Source organism: Ipomoea nil, unplaced genomic scaffold (genome assembly GCF_001879475.1).
Source record: "Ipomoea nil cultivar Tokyo-kokei standard unplaced genomic scaffold, Asagao_1.1 scaffold2845, whole genome shotgun sequence".
NCBI lineage: Eukaryota > Viridiplantae > Streptophyta > Magnoliopsida > Solanales > Convolvulaceae > Ipomoea > Ipomoea nil.
The window spans coordinates 5,831,087-5,843,928 of NW_017619273.1; the positions used below are offsets into that span (position 1 = coordinate 5,831,087).

The following is a 12,842-nucleotide window of genomic DNA, read 5'->3' on the forward strand; positions in this document are numbered from 1 at the left end:
ACAATTAATCACAAATGATATGTCCAAAACTGTATCTGATCAAGATAAACTACTTAATATATAATTTTAACAGATTAAGGATGTTGTGACTACTCCCCAACCAAATTAAAATTATAAGATCAGATCACTAGACAATTATCAATTTCTTGTCTAACCTATATAATTTTAACTGATTAAGGATGTTGTGGCTATTCCCCAACTAAATTAAGGGTCCGTTTGGAAACCCGTAAAATGATTTCTGAAAAATGAATCATCTTCCAGAAAACATTTTTCTTTCCGGTGTTTGGCTGCACAACAGAAAATTGTCTTTGTGTGTTTGGTTCATTTTTCAGAAAATGAGAAAGAAAAATGAACATAATTATATACTTCAACATTTTAATTATTATATAATAAAAAATATTTTTATTGTTTTATTTAGAATATAACAACTTTTATTTCAAATTTCATGCAACATAAATTTGGATTGTCTTCAATTATAATATCTTTGCTCTCAATCTATCTTTCCAATACTGAAACCATTGTCACAATATGAAAACTTGAAACTACAATTACATGTTAAAAACAACAAAAAGAAATCAACATGTTGGTCCTGGTAGGATCAGAGAGAGTCTAGAGGGGGGGGGGGGGGGGGGGCGGGGGGGGGTGAATAGACTCTAATCGATTATTTTTCGATTATTCTCCTTTCGGAGATATATGCTGTGAAAATATTGTCTTACGTTATATTTTCTTTGCACTCTTTCGTGTTGATAAAGATATATCGTTTGGTCGATGTGATATGATATGCAGCACGAAAGTAAAAGCGATAAGTAAAGAGAGGGAGACAGAGATATTTTTATAGTGGTTCGGCCAACTGTGCCTACTCCACTCTTCTTTCACAACCCGTGAAAGGGTTTGCACTATCACTCCTAGTACAAACTACTTCAAGCTGGCTTCCTTGATCACTAAGCCGGACAGCCACTTGAAAGGTTTTTCAACTCCTAGAGTTTACTCCGCCTCTATCAACTACTTCCTGAGCTGAGATGTTGGAAAAGAGATCTGATGTTTCTCCAATAGATTGAAGCTTGTCTTGATGTCTGGGTAGATCTTCACTTGAGAAAAGAGCAAGACAGCTTCAGGTTGTGAAGTATGAGGATAAATATGCCTTTGAAAAACTTCACAACAAACACTGGTTATGAAAAGCTAAGAAGATGGAACTGCTTTGAAGAGCTTGTCTTTAGATTGAGAAAATGAGTTAACCAGCACCTTCTTCAACGGAGAAGATAGGTATTTATAGTTGGAAAAATTTATCCGTTGGAGGGAGATGAAAATTTAAAACCTAATAACCAGTGTGTATTACTCAGTGGGCATTGAGCATTAAATGCACTTGTACTGTATAGCCGTTGGAGCTAAAAATATTATGGTTTTTGTCCTTGATCTCTGACAAGATGGTATAAGTCATTCCTGAAAATTAAACAATGATAATTAAAGGCTCTGCTTCGCAATAGTCATAGACAGGCTGGAATGTAGCGATTGATCTCATTTGCGACACTTATGCCATGGACCCGGGTCCATCTTGTAAGGTGGACTTAGGTCAAAATACACAATTTATTTACTGAATGTTCACAATTTAAATTTAATTTTAACGGAGACCGTTTGTTTTTCATTTTGCGTTACAGAGTTTTTTTTTTTTTTTTTTTTTTTTTTTTTTTTTTTTTTTTTTTTTAATGTAAAGTATGTTTCTGTACATCGCGTTATGTGTTTCTGTACATTATGTTACGAAATTCTGTACTTTAAGCGTATAGATTCTGTATCTGAAATTGATTAGTAGTGTTTAACACAAAATATATTGTGTGTTTTATTTTACGAATTTATGTCTTGTATTATGATATTATGTTCCTATAGGACATAAATTATTTACAAATAAATCAGATATGAGAATAAATAAAATAGAAAACATGTGTATGTATCTCGTAGTAAAATAGAAAACATGTGTATGTACTATGTATATCGCGTTATGCGTTTTTGTACATCATGTTATGCAATTCTGTACATTAAGCGTAAGGATTTCGTACATGAAATTGATTAGTAATTGTATAACACAAAATATATTGTGTCTTATTTTACGAATTTATGTCTTATTTATACAGGAAAATCAGATATGAGAATAAGTAAAATCGAACACATGTGTATGTATCTCGTAGTAAAATAGAATGCATGTGTATGTGTGTCGTGTTTTGCGTTAGTTTCTGTACATCATGTTATGCAATTCTATACATTAAGCGTAAGGATTCTGTACATGAAATTAATTAGTAGTTGTAAAACACAAAACATTTTGTGTTCCTTATTTTAAGATTTTATGTCTTCTATTATGCAATTATGTATCTATATGACATAAACTATTTACATAAATCAGATCTGAGATTAAGTAAAATAGAAAATATTTGTATGTATACGGTATTATGCGTTTTTGTATATCATGTTATGCATTTCTGTACACTAAGCGTAATGATTCAGTACATAGAATAAATTAAAATTTTGTGTTGAAACATGAAATACGAGAAGTTACGAAATCTGTTAAAACTGACACATCAAACGACGTCGTTTTGATTCAGGATCCACAATGCTATGTGGATCCTGGTCCACGATATAAATTGCCTTGTTAACGTAGAGGATGCCTGCCTGGAATGATATGATGAATGAATCAAGAAGCAGCAGTTGATGAAGCAGGATCAGTCCACTTTTTGTCAACAGGATGGTAGTTGGAGTTAGTTAATAAGGAAGGGCTTTATGGTCTTTTCCTCCCTTCCCTAGCAGTTATAACTGCCTCATGTGTATATAGCCTATGCTGCGTGTGTCCTTTCTTCTTTTGTAACAAACACAACAGTTCTTCTCATCTTTCATCTTCAATACATTCTTCCCCTTGTTATTAAACTTCTTTTTGTTATTGTAGGAAGTGGAAGCTGCTACAAGGCCTTGATCATCTGCAAGCTGAGTATTGGTCTGAATAGCATTGGAATGAGCTATCTCACTGTTCCTCTGGTTGCTTACACTCCTGATCTTTCTCTCTAGTTTTAAAGTCATATTGAGAGTTTTCTCCATAGTAGGAAGAGGATCCATGACAAGGATTCCAGATTTAACTGTCTCAAATTCTTCGTTTAAGCCTTCTAAGAAACGGATTATCTGATCAGCTTCCCTCTCCTTCTGGATCTTACTGAGAAGGCTGCAAGAGCACCTAGGAACACATTCACACCTTGGAATGGGCCTCATGATCTTCAATTGCTCCCATAAGGCATTGCTTCTAGTGAAATACTCACTAACTGTCATGGTGCCTTGTGTGTTTCTGAAGATTTCATTCTGCAACTCTGCAATTTTGTGAGGATCAACCTGAGAGTATCTCTTCTCAAGAGTACTCCATATGTCATTGGCATACTCAAAATATAAGACACTCTCTGCGATAGCGAGATTGAGTGATTTGAGAATCCAGGAGCAAACAATGTCTGTTGGGAAATAATATTTGTGGCCTCAAATCCATGCAGAATTAGTCTTCCACAAAATGTTGTCCACGTCCATGTAACATATTATGTCTCCTCCACGTAGCAGCATTCTCCCTTTCTTTCATGCGCAAATGTCTCTTAATTTTTAGTATAAATAGGCTAAGCTTTGCTTTGTAAAATACATCAATTGAATTCTTTCTTTTTCTTGTCTTTTTCCTCACATAGATAACATATATTCTCTTTTGAGAGTTTATATATATATATATATATATATATATATATATATATATATATATATATATATATATATATATATATATATATATATATTTCATTTTTCCCATTTTATATTATTTCATTTGTTATTTATATTTTCCCTATTATTTAACTTCTATAATTCTCAATTTTCGATTCTTCGCTTCCGCATTATTCCGCTATATTCCTAACAAGTGGTATCAGAGCGGTTTATTTGAGAATTATTTTCAAAGATGTCGACTATCACTAAGTTCGATATCGAGAAGTTCGACGGGAAAATTAGCTTCTCTATCTGGAAGGTTCAGATGGAAGCCGTTCTAACCCAGAACGGTTTGAAGAAAGCGCTAGCTGGGAAGAAGAAGAAACCGGCCGCAATGACAGATGAAGATTGGGAAGATTTGGATGACAAGGCACGTTCAACCATTCAATTGTGCCTGTCTAAAGAGGTTCTACGTGAGGTGGTGAGTGAGAAGACTACGTCAGATTTATGGTCTGAGCTGGAGTCGCTTTATATGGCCAAATCTCTGGCGAACAAGCTGCGCCTGAAGGAGCGTCTGTACACAATCCGTATGACGGAAGGTACTTCGATTAAATCTCATTTGGATGAATTTAATTCTATTTTATTGGACTTGGAAAATATTGATGTCGTAATTGACGATGAGGATCGTGCTGTTTTATTGCTTGTCTCTCTCCCTAAATCGTACAAGCATTTCAAGGAAATTATGCTGTATGGTAATAGTAGTGATACCCTTACTTTCGACAATGTTAAGTCGAACTTATTGTCCAAAGAAAAGTTTGACTTTGAAATTAAGTCTGAGGACAAAGGTGAAGGCTTGACTGTAAGGGGTCGTTCACTTGAATCAGGGAGTAGCAATAAAAATTCTAGATCCAAGTCCAAAGGACATAAGTCCAACAAATCCTGTAAGTACTGCAAGAAGCATGGTCATGATGTGACTGAATGCTTCAAGTTGAAAAACAAGCAAGAGAGAGAAAAGAAGTCCGCTGAAGCTAGTGTTGTTGAAAGTGATTCAGATGGTGATGTGTTGTTATCTGTTAGCTCCGGTGAGAAACGGAGTGAAACCGAGTGGATTTTGGACTCTGGTTGTACATTCCACATGTGTCCCCACAAAGATTGGTTCATCTTTCTGGAACCGGTTGATGGTGGAGTTGTCTTGCTGGGTAATGATACCCAATGCAAGGTTAGTGGAATTGGAAGTGTTCAGATTAAAACTCATGATAATGTTGTCAGGACTCTTACCAATGTTCGGTATATTCCTGATTTGAAACGCAATCTGATATCATTGGGCACCTTGGAATCTCTGGGGTGCAAGTACATAGCTGAAGGTGGAGTTCTGAAAGTCATAAAAGACTCTCTTGTTCTCATGAAAGCTTCTCGATCTGGAAGCTTGTACGTGTTGCATGGCAGTACTGTGACAGGTTCAGTAGCGGTATCCTCATCAATGTCTGATGCAGATCTCACTCAACTATGGCATATGCGTCTGGGGCATATGAGTGAGAAAGGCATGCATCTCCTGAGCAAGAAAGGTCTCCTTGGTGATTCAGGTACGGGTAAATTACAATTTTGTGAGCATTGTGTTTTTGGGAAACAAAAGAGGGTTAGTTTCTCTACTGCTACACACCGTACCAAAGATGTATTGGAATATATACATTCCGATTTATGGGGACCGACTAAATTCCAGTCTATGGGAGGCTGTAGATATTTCATGTCTATTATTGATGACTTTTCCCGTAAGGTTTGGGTCTATTTCTTGAAACACAAAAATCAGGTTTTTCCTATTTTCAAAAGGTGGAAAATACTTGTTGAGACTCAGACAGGGAAAAAGGTCAAGAAGCTCAGGACAGACAATGGCTTGGAATTCTGTGAGTCAGATTTCAATGACTTCTGTGCGGCAAATGGAATCGCCAGGCACAAGACCTTGCCTGGTAAACCCCAGCAAAATGGTGTTGCCGAACGTCTAAACAGGACACTATTGGAAAGAGCTCGTTGTATGCTCTCTAATGCTGGGTTATGGAAACGGCGTGATTTTTGGGCCGAGGCCGTTTCTACTGCTTGCTATTTGGTGAATAGATCTCCACATTCATCCCTTGATTTCAAAATTCCAGAGGAAGTTTGGTCAGGTAATCCTATTGACTACTCTATCTTAAGAGTTTTTGGATGTCCTGCTTATGCTCATTCCAGTACGGGTAAATTAAACCCGAGAGCTGTCAAATGCATTTTCCTTGGTTATGCCTCTGAGTCAAAAGGGTATCGTCTATGGTCTCCTGATTCTCAGAAAATCATTCTGAGTCGAGATATCACTTTTGACGAAAATGCACTACTTTCTTCTGGAAAAGCTCCCAGTACAGATGAGACGCAGAGTACTGGTGAGAAGGTGGAGTTTGAATTCAGGCCTATTGATAGTATTACTATCACGAATGGTAATACTAAAGATGATGCATCTACTAGCACTGCACCTCTCGTCGAGCCACAACGAGAGTATTCCATTGCTATGGATCGTCCTAGGAGGACAATTAAAAAACCTGCTAGGTACGCTAGTGACGATGAAACCAATATGGTTGCTTATACTCTTTCAGTCACACAGGAAGTTGATGGTGATCCATCCTGTTATTATGAGGCTCTTCCTGTTACTAAGTTCAAGCAGTGTTTGAGTTTAGTCGACTGTTCCAATTGTTAATCCAATATGGATTTGATCCAAGGTGGAGATTGTTGGGAAATAATATTTGTGGCCTCAAATCCATGCAGAATTAGTCTTCCACAAAATGTTGTCCACGTCCATGTAACATATTATGTCTCCTCCACGTAGCAGCATTCTCCCTTTCTTTCATGCGCAAATGTCTCTTAATTTTTAGTATAAATAGGCTAAGCTTTGCTTTGTAAAATACATCAATTGAATTCTTTCTTTTTCTTGTCTTTTTCCTCACATAGATAACATATATTCTCTTTTGAGAGTTTATATATATATATATATATATATATATATATATATATATATATATATATATATATATATATATATATATATATATATATATATATATATATATATTTCATTTTTCCCATTTTATATTATTTCATTTGTTATTTATATTTTCCCTATTATTTAACTTCTATAATTCTCAATTTTCGATTCTTCGCTTCCGCATTATTCCGCTATATTCCTAACAATGTCGTTGCATCTTTTCCACTGAGGATATTTAGGATCGGATTCTCCTGGATTTGGAATGCTCTTATCGATGAAACCGAGCTTATTTTTGACTCCTAATGCGATCCTCATTGATCGATTCCAGGACGCGTAGTTTAACTCTGACAGGGGCGGAGACACGAGGATCACATTCGGATTTTCAGTGACATATGGAGGTACAACGGATCATATACCTCATCCATTCTCCGACTGATGTTGATCGGAACTTGACTCGCCGGACTTTGATTTCAAGAAGCCTCTGCTCCTCCGATCGTATTCCTGTCTCCGTCATCCGGCATCACAACCGCTGCGGCGTAACTTCGGTGACGCTCTGATACCATGATGAGCTTAGCATGAATTCATGGAGTCAGATAGCTAAGCAGTAAGGGGAAGAATGTATTGAAGATGAAAGATGAGAAGAACTGTTGTGTTTGTTACAAAAGAAGAAAGGACACACGCAGCATAGGCTATATACACATGAGGCAGTTATAACTGCTAGGGAAGGGAGGAAAAGACCATAAAGCCCTTCCTTATTAACTAACTCCAACTACCATCCTGTTGACAAAAAGTGGACTGATCCTGCTTCATCAACTACTGCTTCTTGATTCATTCATCATGATATGATGTGTAATGGAACAGAGAATTGAGTGGGCCTAGGAGTGTTTGCGTATAAAGCTTTTCATAAATTACTTGTATTTGTATTTGGTAAGCGTCGTTATACCGTGGATCACAGTGCACGTGCATCGCGGTCAAAACGTCACTGTTTCTTTAAGTAAAGAAATGGTGCGCCGTTACTGTTAACGGAACGCGCATTTTTTGGTGTGTTAATTACCAACTGAAACTACAGTGTATCTAAACAGACATTACAGTGTATCTAAACCGACAATGCCTCACGTATTATTTTTATATTATTAAATGAAATTGTAGTTGTATCAAAATGATACTGTAGTTGTGGTGAAATGAAACTGCAGTGTATATAAAATGAAACTGAATAACATTTCACATATTTGAGTGTATATTGTTCAATGAAGCTGTAGTTATATCAAAATGATCTTGTAGTTGTGTTTTAATGAATCTATAGTGTATATAAAATAAAATTAAATAATATTTTCACATATTTGAGTGTATAAATATCGAATGAAACTGTAGTTATATCGAAATAAAACTGTAGTTGTGTTGAACTAAAACTGCAGTGTATACAAAATGAAATTGAATAACAGAGTTACTTTTTGCGGAACGGGTGCCGTTTCTTTTTATTAAACAAAACGACTTCCTTTTGAAGCTCGGTGCATTATCGATTATGCACCGCGATGCATGATATAATTTATCGATGTTTGTTTATTATGGTAAACAAAAACATAAATGATCAAATTTTAAAGCTCATTTAATAAACGAACAGAGTCTGAACATTTGTATGCTCGGTTGCTAACAACATAATAATAGTCCGTAGAACCATAGTTAATATTATCAATAATTTTATACAGTGAAATTAAAAATTGATTTTATAAAAATATTCATATTGTCTTATAGTACGTAATGTCGATGCATGTCTCAAAATTTTATTGAATTATTATCTTTGAAAAATGCTTCAATTCCTATCCGAATGAGAAGCCATACATGCAATTTAACACAACGAGAAACCAAATAAACTGATGACTCAGCATAAAAAATTATATCTCTATTACAAATGATGTTGGTAACAAAAAAAAAAAAAAAAAAAAAAAAAAAAAACACTTTCATATGCATATGCAAATACATCAAGTGTGATCAATATCAAACTAATTAAGTACACCCTAATCAGAATCGTCGTCATCATCAACAACAACATTGTCGTGGCAACACTTGAAAGTGGCAAATTTTTGCATACCGTGACAACATTCAAGGCATTTTACATTCTGTGGGACACTATCAAAATTACATGGGTATTTAAGGGCACATCGATGATGGTGATGTTGTGAAGTAGAAGCAGAATCAAACATCTCATCATGATAATCTTTGAATGCCTGGTCAAAGCCTTTAGCTATTGCATTCTCCTTCCATTTGTCATACTCATTCATGACCTTCAACATTTTATCTCCTACGTCACATACAACTATCTTGTTCCCTTTGCATAGCATAGCCCATTCGTTAACTACTAAATCGTTAGCTTCATAGGCTAGCAACTTTTTTACTCCTTGCAAGATTTCATCACACTCTTCATCACCATGCGTCTCTTCTATAAATTTAACCCCCGTCATGAATATGCTTTGAATCCGTGCCCAAAATAACCATGAAAAAATAGGAGCAGCTTGTACCCTGCAATTCTCATCTACAAAAATCATTGATGCTACTTCCATGTTACTACCAACGTAGACCATCTCAGTGTTTGATTGTGGGTTAAACTGAATTTCTAACATTACTTTGGACTCAAATGTTTTAACCCATTGTATGTCATGCCCACCAATTAAAAAAATGCACATGTCCTCTTCAATCTGCAGATAAATCCAAACAATATAATGCAAGTTAGTATATATCTATAAAATTACTAATGGTATAAATTTTAAAAAATATAAAAGATTGTGCAACCAGTCGTTGATTTTATTTTTTATATTATTTTGAAATTAAAAACTAGAGCTGTTATTAATACAAAGAAGCAAGTAAAGAATGGGTACAATCGGAAGGATCCATATCCCAGGAGCTAGAATCAAACTGAGAGCATGCATATTTGGCTAATGTATGAGTTAGCAAATTCACTCATCTCCTAATTAAACAACATACTATAACATGAAAATAGATAAACAATTACTCGCAGCATAAATTACATAACTAGTGTGGGAAAGATCAACCATTTATGTTTAATAGTATTTTAATAATGTTTTTAATTAAATATATAGATATAGATTTTATATACGAATACTCTATATTAAATTAAATATTATGCATAATTGTTTCAAAAAAATATTATGCAGAATTAAACTGTATATAATTTAAAAGGCTCTAATCGGCATTAGACAAATTAAATAAAGTTGGAGAAAGAGTAGTTGCATTTGTGACATTGTACATACCCACTTGGATGTTATGTAATCATCGAAACATGCTGCAACAAGCTGAGTGCACCAAGTTTCTATCTTCCATAAATCTTTTTCCTTTTTACTTGTGAAAATGTTACTATCAACCTATTCATAAAAATAAGCAGTTAATACTACTACGTTACTCGAATATTTACAATTTTAGATTGAAGAAATATATGTATGTGAAATAACGAACTAATAAAACATATATTAAAATAAACATACCGGATTTTGTATTTGCTGTTCAATGTCACGGAACCAATCATTTATTATGCCATCCACTTTATTAGTGACTTCGCTTATCTTCCTATCAATGCCAGGCACCAAATCCCTCACCGTCGAAACCCTTTCGGTCAAAATTTTTTGTAATAAAGGAATTATGCTATCTCCACTCTTAATTCCACCAGACATCCTTCGACAAATATCAAAACCTCTCATCAACACCATGTGCATTGCATTACGGTGAACCATCCTTCCATTATGATCTAGTGAAACAATTATAGGCTCACCTCCTATTTGGAATTCTGGAAAGAATTTCTCTTTAACAAACCGTACAAATCTTGGTGCTACTGATTTCTGTACATTTCTCACCGAGAATATTTTTGATTCATTTACTAAAATTTTATATTGTTCTTCCATATGTTTAATATCCCATAATATAGAAGAGTCTAATATCGGAATCCAAAGTACATGCAGTTGAGTATCCTCTTGTATGTCATTAAGTATTAAAATCAAGTACATCATGTCAATGTCAAGACTTGACGACATTAACAGTAGCAAGCTCTTATTCTTCAAAACATGCAAGTCTACCTGCAGGTCACAATTTTTTGTATATATTATTTTATATTTACAATTAACATAATCAATATATAAGCAAATTGGGCGTACATACATACAGTACTTAATTAGCAATCAAATCAAAGAAGTTATTAATTGTTCAAATTTATGGCTAAGTGAGTAAGCTCGCTCATACCATTTTTCTGCGAACGCCATCATATATGAATTTCTGTTTCCCACCTTTCTTGACATTGAATACTAACTTCAAAATATCCAAATTAGAAGAAATGGAGGGGATTATTGGATTCTTATCAAAGAATGCATGACATAATGCATTGTAAGAATCCACTTCTCTCTTTTCTTCTGCATATATCAATTCAAGTAGCTATTAATTTAAACTCACTGCAGCAAGTAATAACACTTTAATTTCCTATACTTGAATTTATTAAACCTAACCTAGTATTGGACGACAATCGGAGATTATTTCTATGATTTTGATGGTTAAACTGGACAGTTGTGTTTCGCCACCTATGAAATACCTATAATAATAACGAAAACATTAATGATAAACGCTATATTTATACATATTGATTATATATTGTACACATAGTGAAATTAAATCTTACCCTGAATGCATACTCCCAAGGCCAGAAGTGAAATAGGATGCATAAGTAAGGATACTTGTGACGATCCAATAGCAACCAATCAGTATGATTGGTGATGAATTGTGAGAGGAAGATTGTGCAAGCTCAATAATATGCTCAGTCAAATGTAGGATTGATTTCATAAAATGTGTAACCATTGGCAAAACTTGACTTTCATGCCCCTTGAGAATTGCCAATTTTCCGGACAATCCCTTGTGACTGTGAACAAGGCTGAATTCTCCGAAATTGAGAGAGAAAGCTGCCAGCATAATCAAAAGCTTGCTTTCCCAGGAAAATGTGGACAACATTCTTAGAAAATATATTACCATTGAGTGTAGATTCACATTATTTGGACACATCATCCCCAATGATATCTGAATAATGAAAGAAAAATTTTAGACTGTTAAAATTGTTTTAAGTAAACTACATATTGCATCATGAATTCATGATACTATTTTACGAAGACTCATGAAAATTAGGCATATCGTACAAAATTAATTAGATAATTACCTCAAAGGAAAACCGCTTTAATTGATATAGAAGTTCCATGTTTTCAGCATATTCCACCTCATCATCCCCATTTGAGTCTTCCTCATCAGACTTTTCACCATTAAAGTTTTCTTCATCAGATTTGTCGCCATTAGTGTCTTCCTCATCAGACTTGTCGTCATTAGAGTCTTCCTCATCAGACTTCTGGCCATTAGAGTCTTTCTCATCAGACCTGTCACCATTAGAGTCTTCCTCATCAGACTTGTCACCATTAGAGTCTTCCTCATCAGACTTGTCTCCATTAGAGTCTTCCTCATCATTTTCATCAATACTATCTCCAATCTAAATCATTTATCATCCAATGATATATATAGACGAAAACACACAAAAAAACCCAATTAAATAATCATGCATGAAATCCATATATAAATCATCCTGCGAAATCTTATATACTCCCTCTGTCTCATTTTGCCTGTTACTGGTCAAACCAACACATTATTCATTGCTTATTTTCTTTAATAATTTTTAATTATTTTTAAATTTATTTTTTTGTGTTTAATATTACTTTTAATGTAATTTTTAAATATATAAATTTTATATATTAATACTCAACTTAATATTATGAAAAATTGAATTAAAAATAATGATAGTCAAGCTTTGTTAATCAAATCATACAAACGGGACGGAGAGAGTATTATCTTTTAATGATTTATAGTAAAATAAAACTATAAATTATGAGCAATTCCTTTCCAATAAAAAAAAAATTACTATGAGCAATTATTATATATTAATGGCCCGCACTTAGATAGTTAGATATACAATGAATGCTTTTGTACTGCAATCTATTCATAAAAATAATCTTGAGAAATCTATATACTGTATAATAAATCATAGAGAATAAATTCCCACCTAACAACCAAGTTCTTACATACCTCATTCAATATATATAAC

At 34.2% G+C, this 12,842-nt stretch overlaps 1 protein-coding gene across 3 annotated transcripts in view; it reads right to left on the bottom strand.

The window, feature by feature from the left end:
• Positions 1-8,647: 8,647 nt before the first annotated feature.
• Positions 8,648-12,842, bottom strand: part of LOC109160073 (protein SIEVE ELEMENT OCCLUSION B-like) — a 55,252-nt gene continuing 51,057 nt past the window's right edge. Inside the window, exons 3-9 of one of the 3 annotated variants that reach the window (XM_019308205.1) lie at positions 11,913-12,210; positions 11,385-11,776; positions 11,215-11,297; positions 10,955-11,121; positions 10,207-10,791; positions 9,976-10,086; positions 8,648-9,402 (exon numbers count right to left, since the gene is read on the bottom strand). In XM_019308205.1, the coding sequence (XP_019163750.1) occupies positions 8,725-9,402; positions 9,976-10,086; positions 10,207-10,791; positions 10,955-11,121; positions 11,215-11,297; positions 11,385-11,776; positions 11,913-12,210 (2,314 nt within the window). In that variant the 3' untranslated portion in view covers positions 8,648-8,724. Of the gene's footprint in view, positions 9,403-9,975; positions 10,087-10,206; positions 10,792-10,954; positions 11,122-11,214; positions 11,298-11,384; positions 11,777-11,912; positions 12,234-12,842 lie in introns of all 3 variants that reach the window. The other 2 variants (XM_019308206.1, XM_019308207.1) reach the window with 2 other exon arrangements.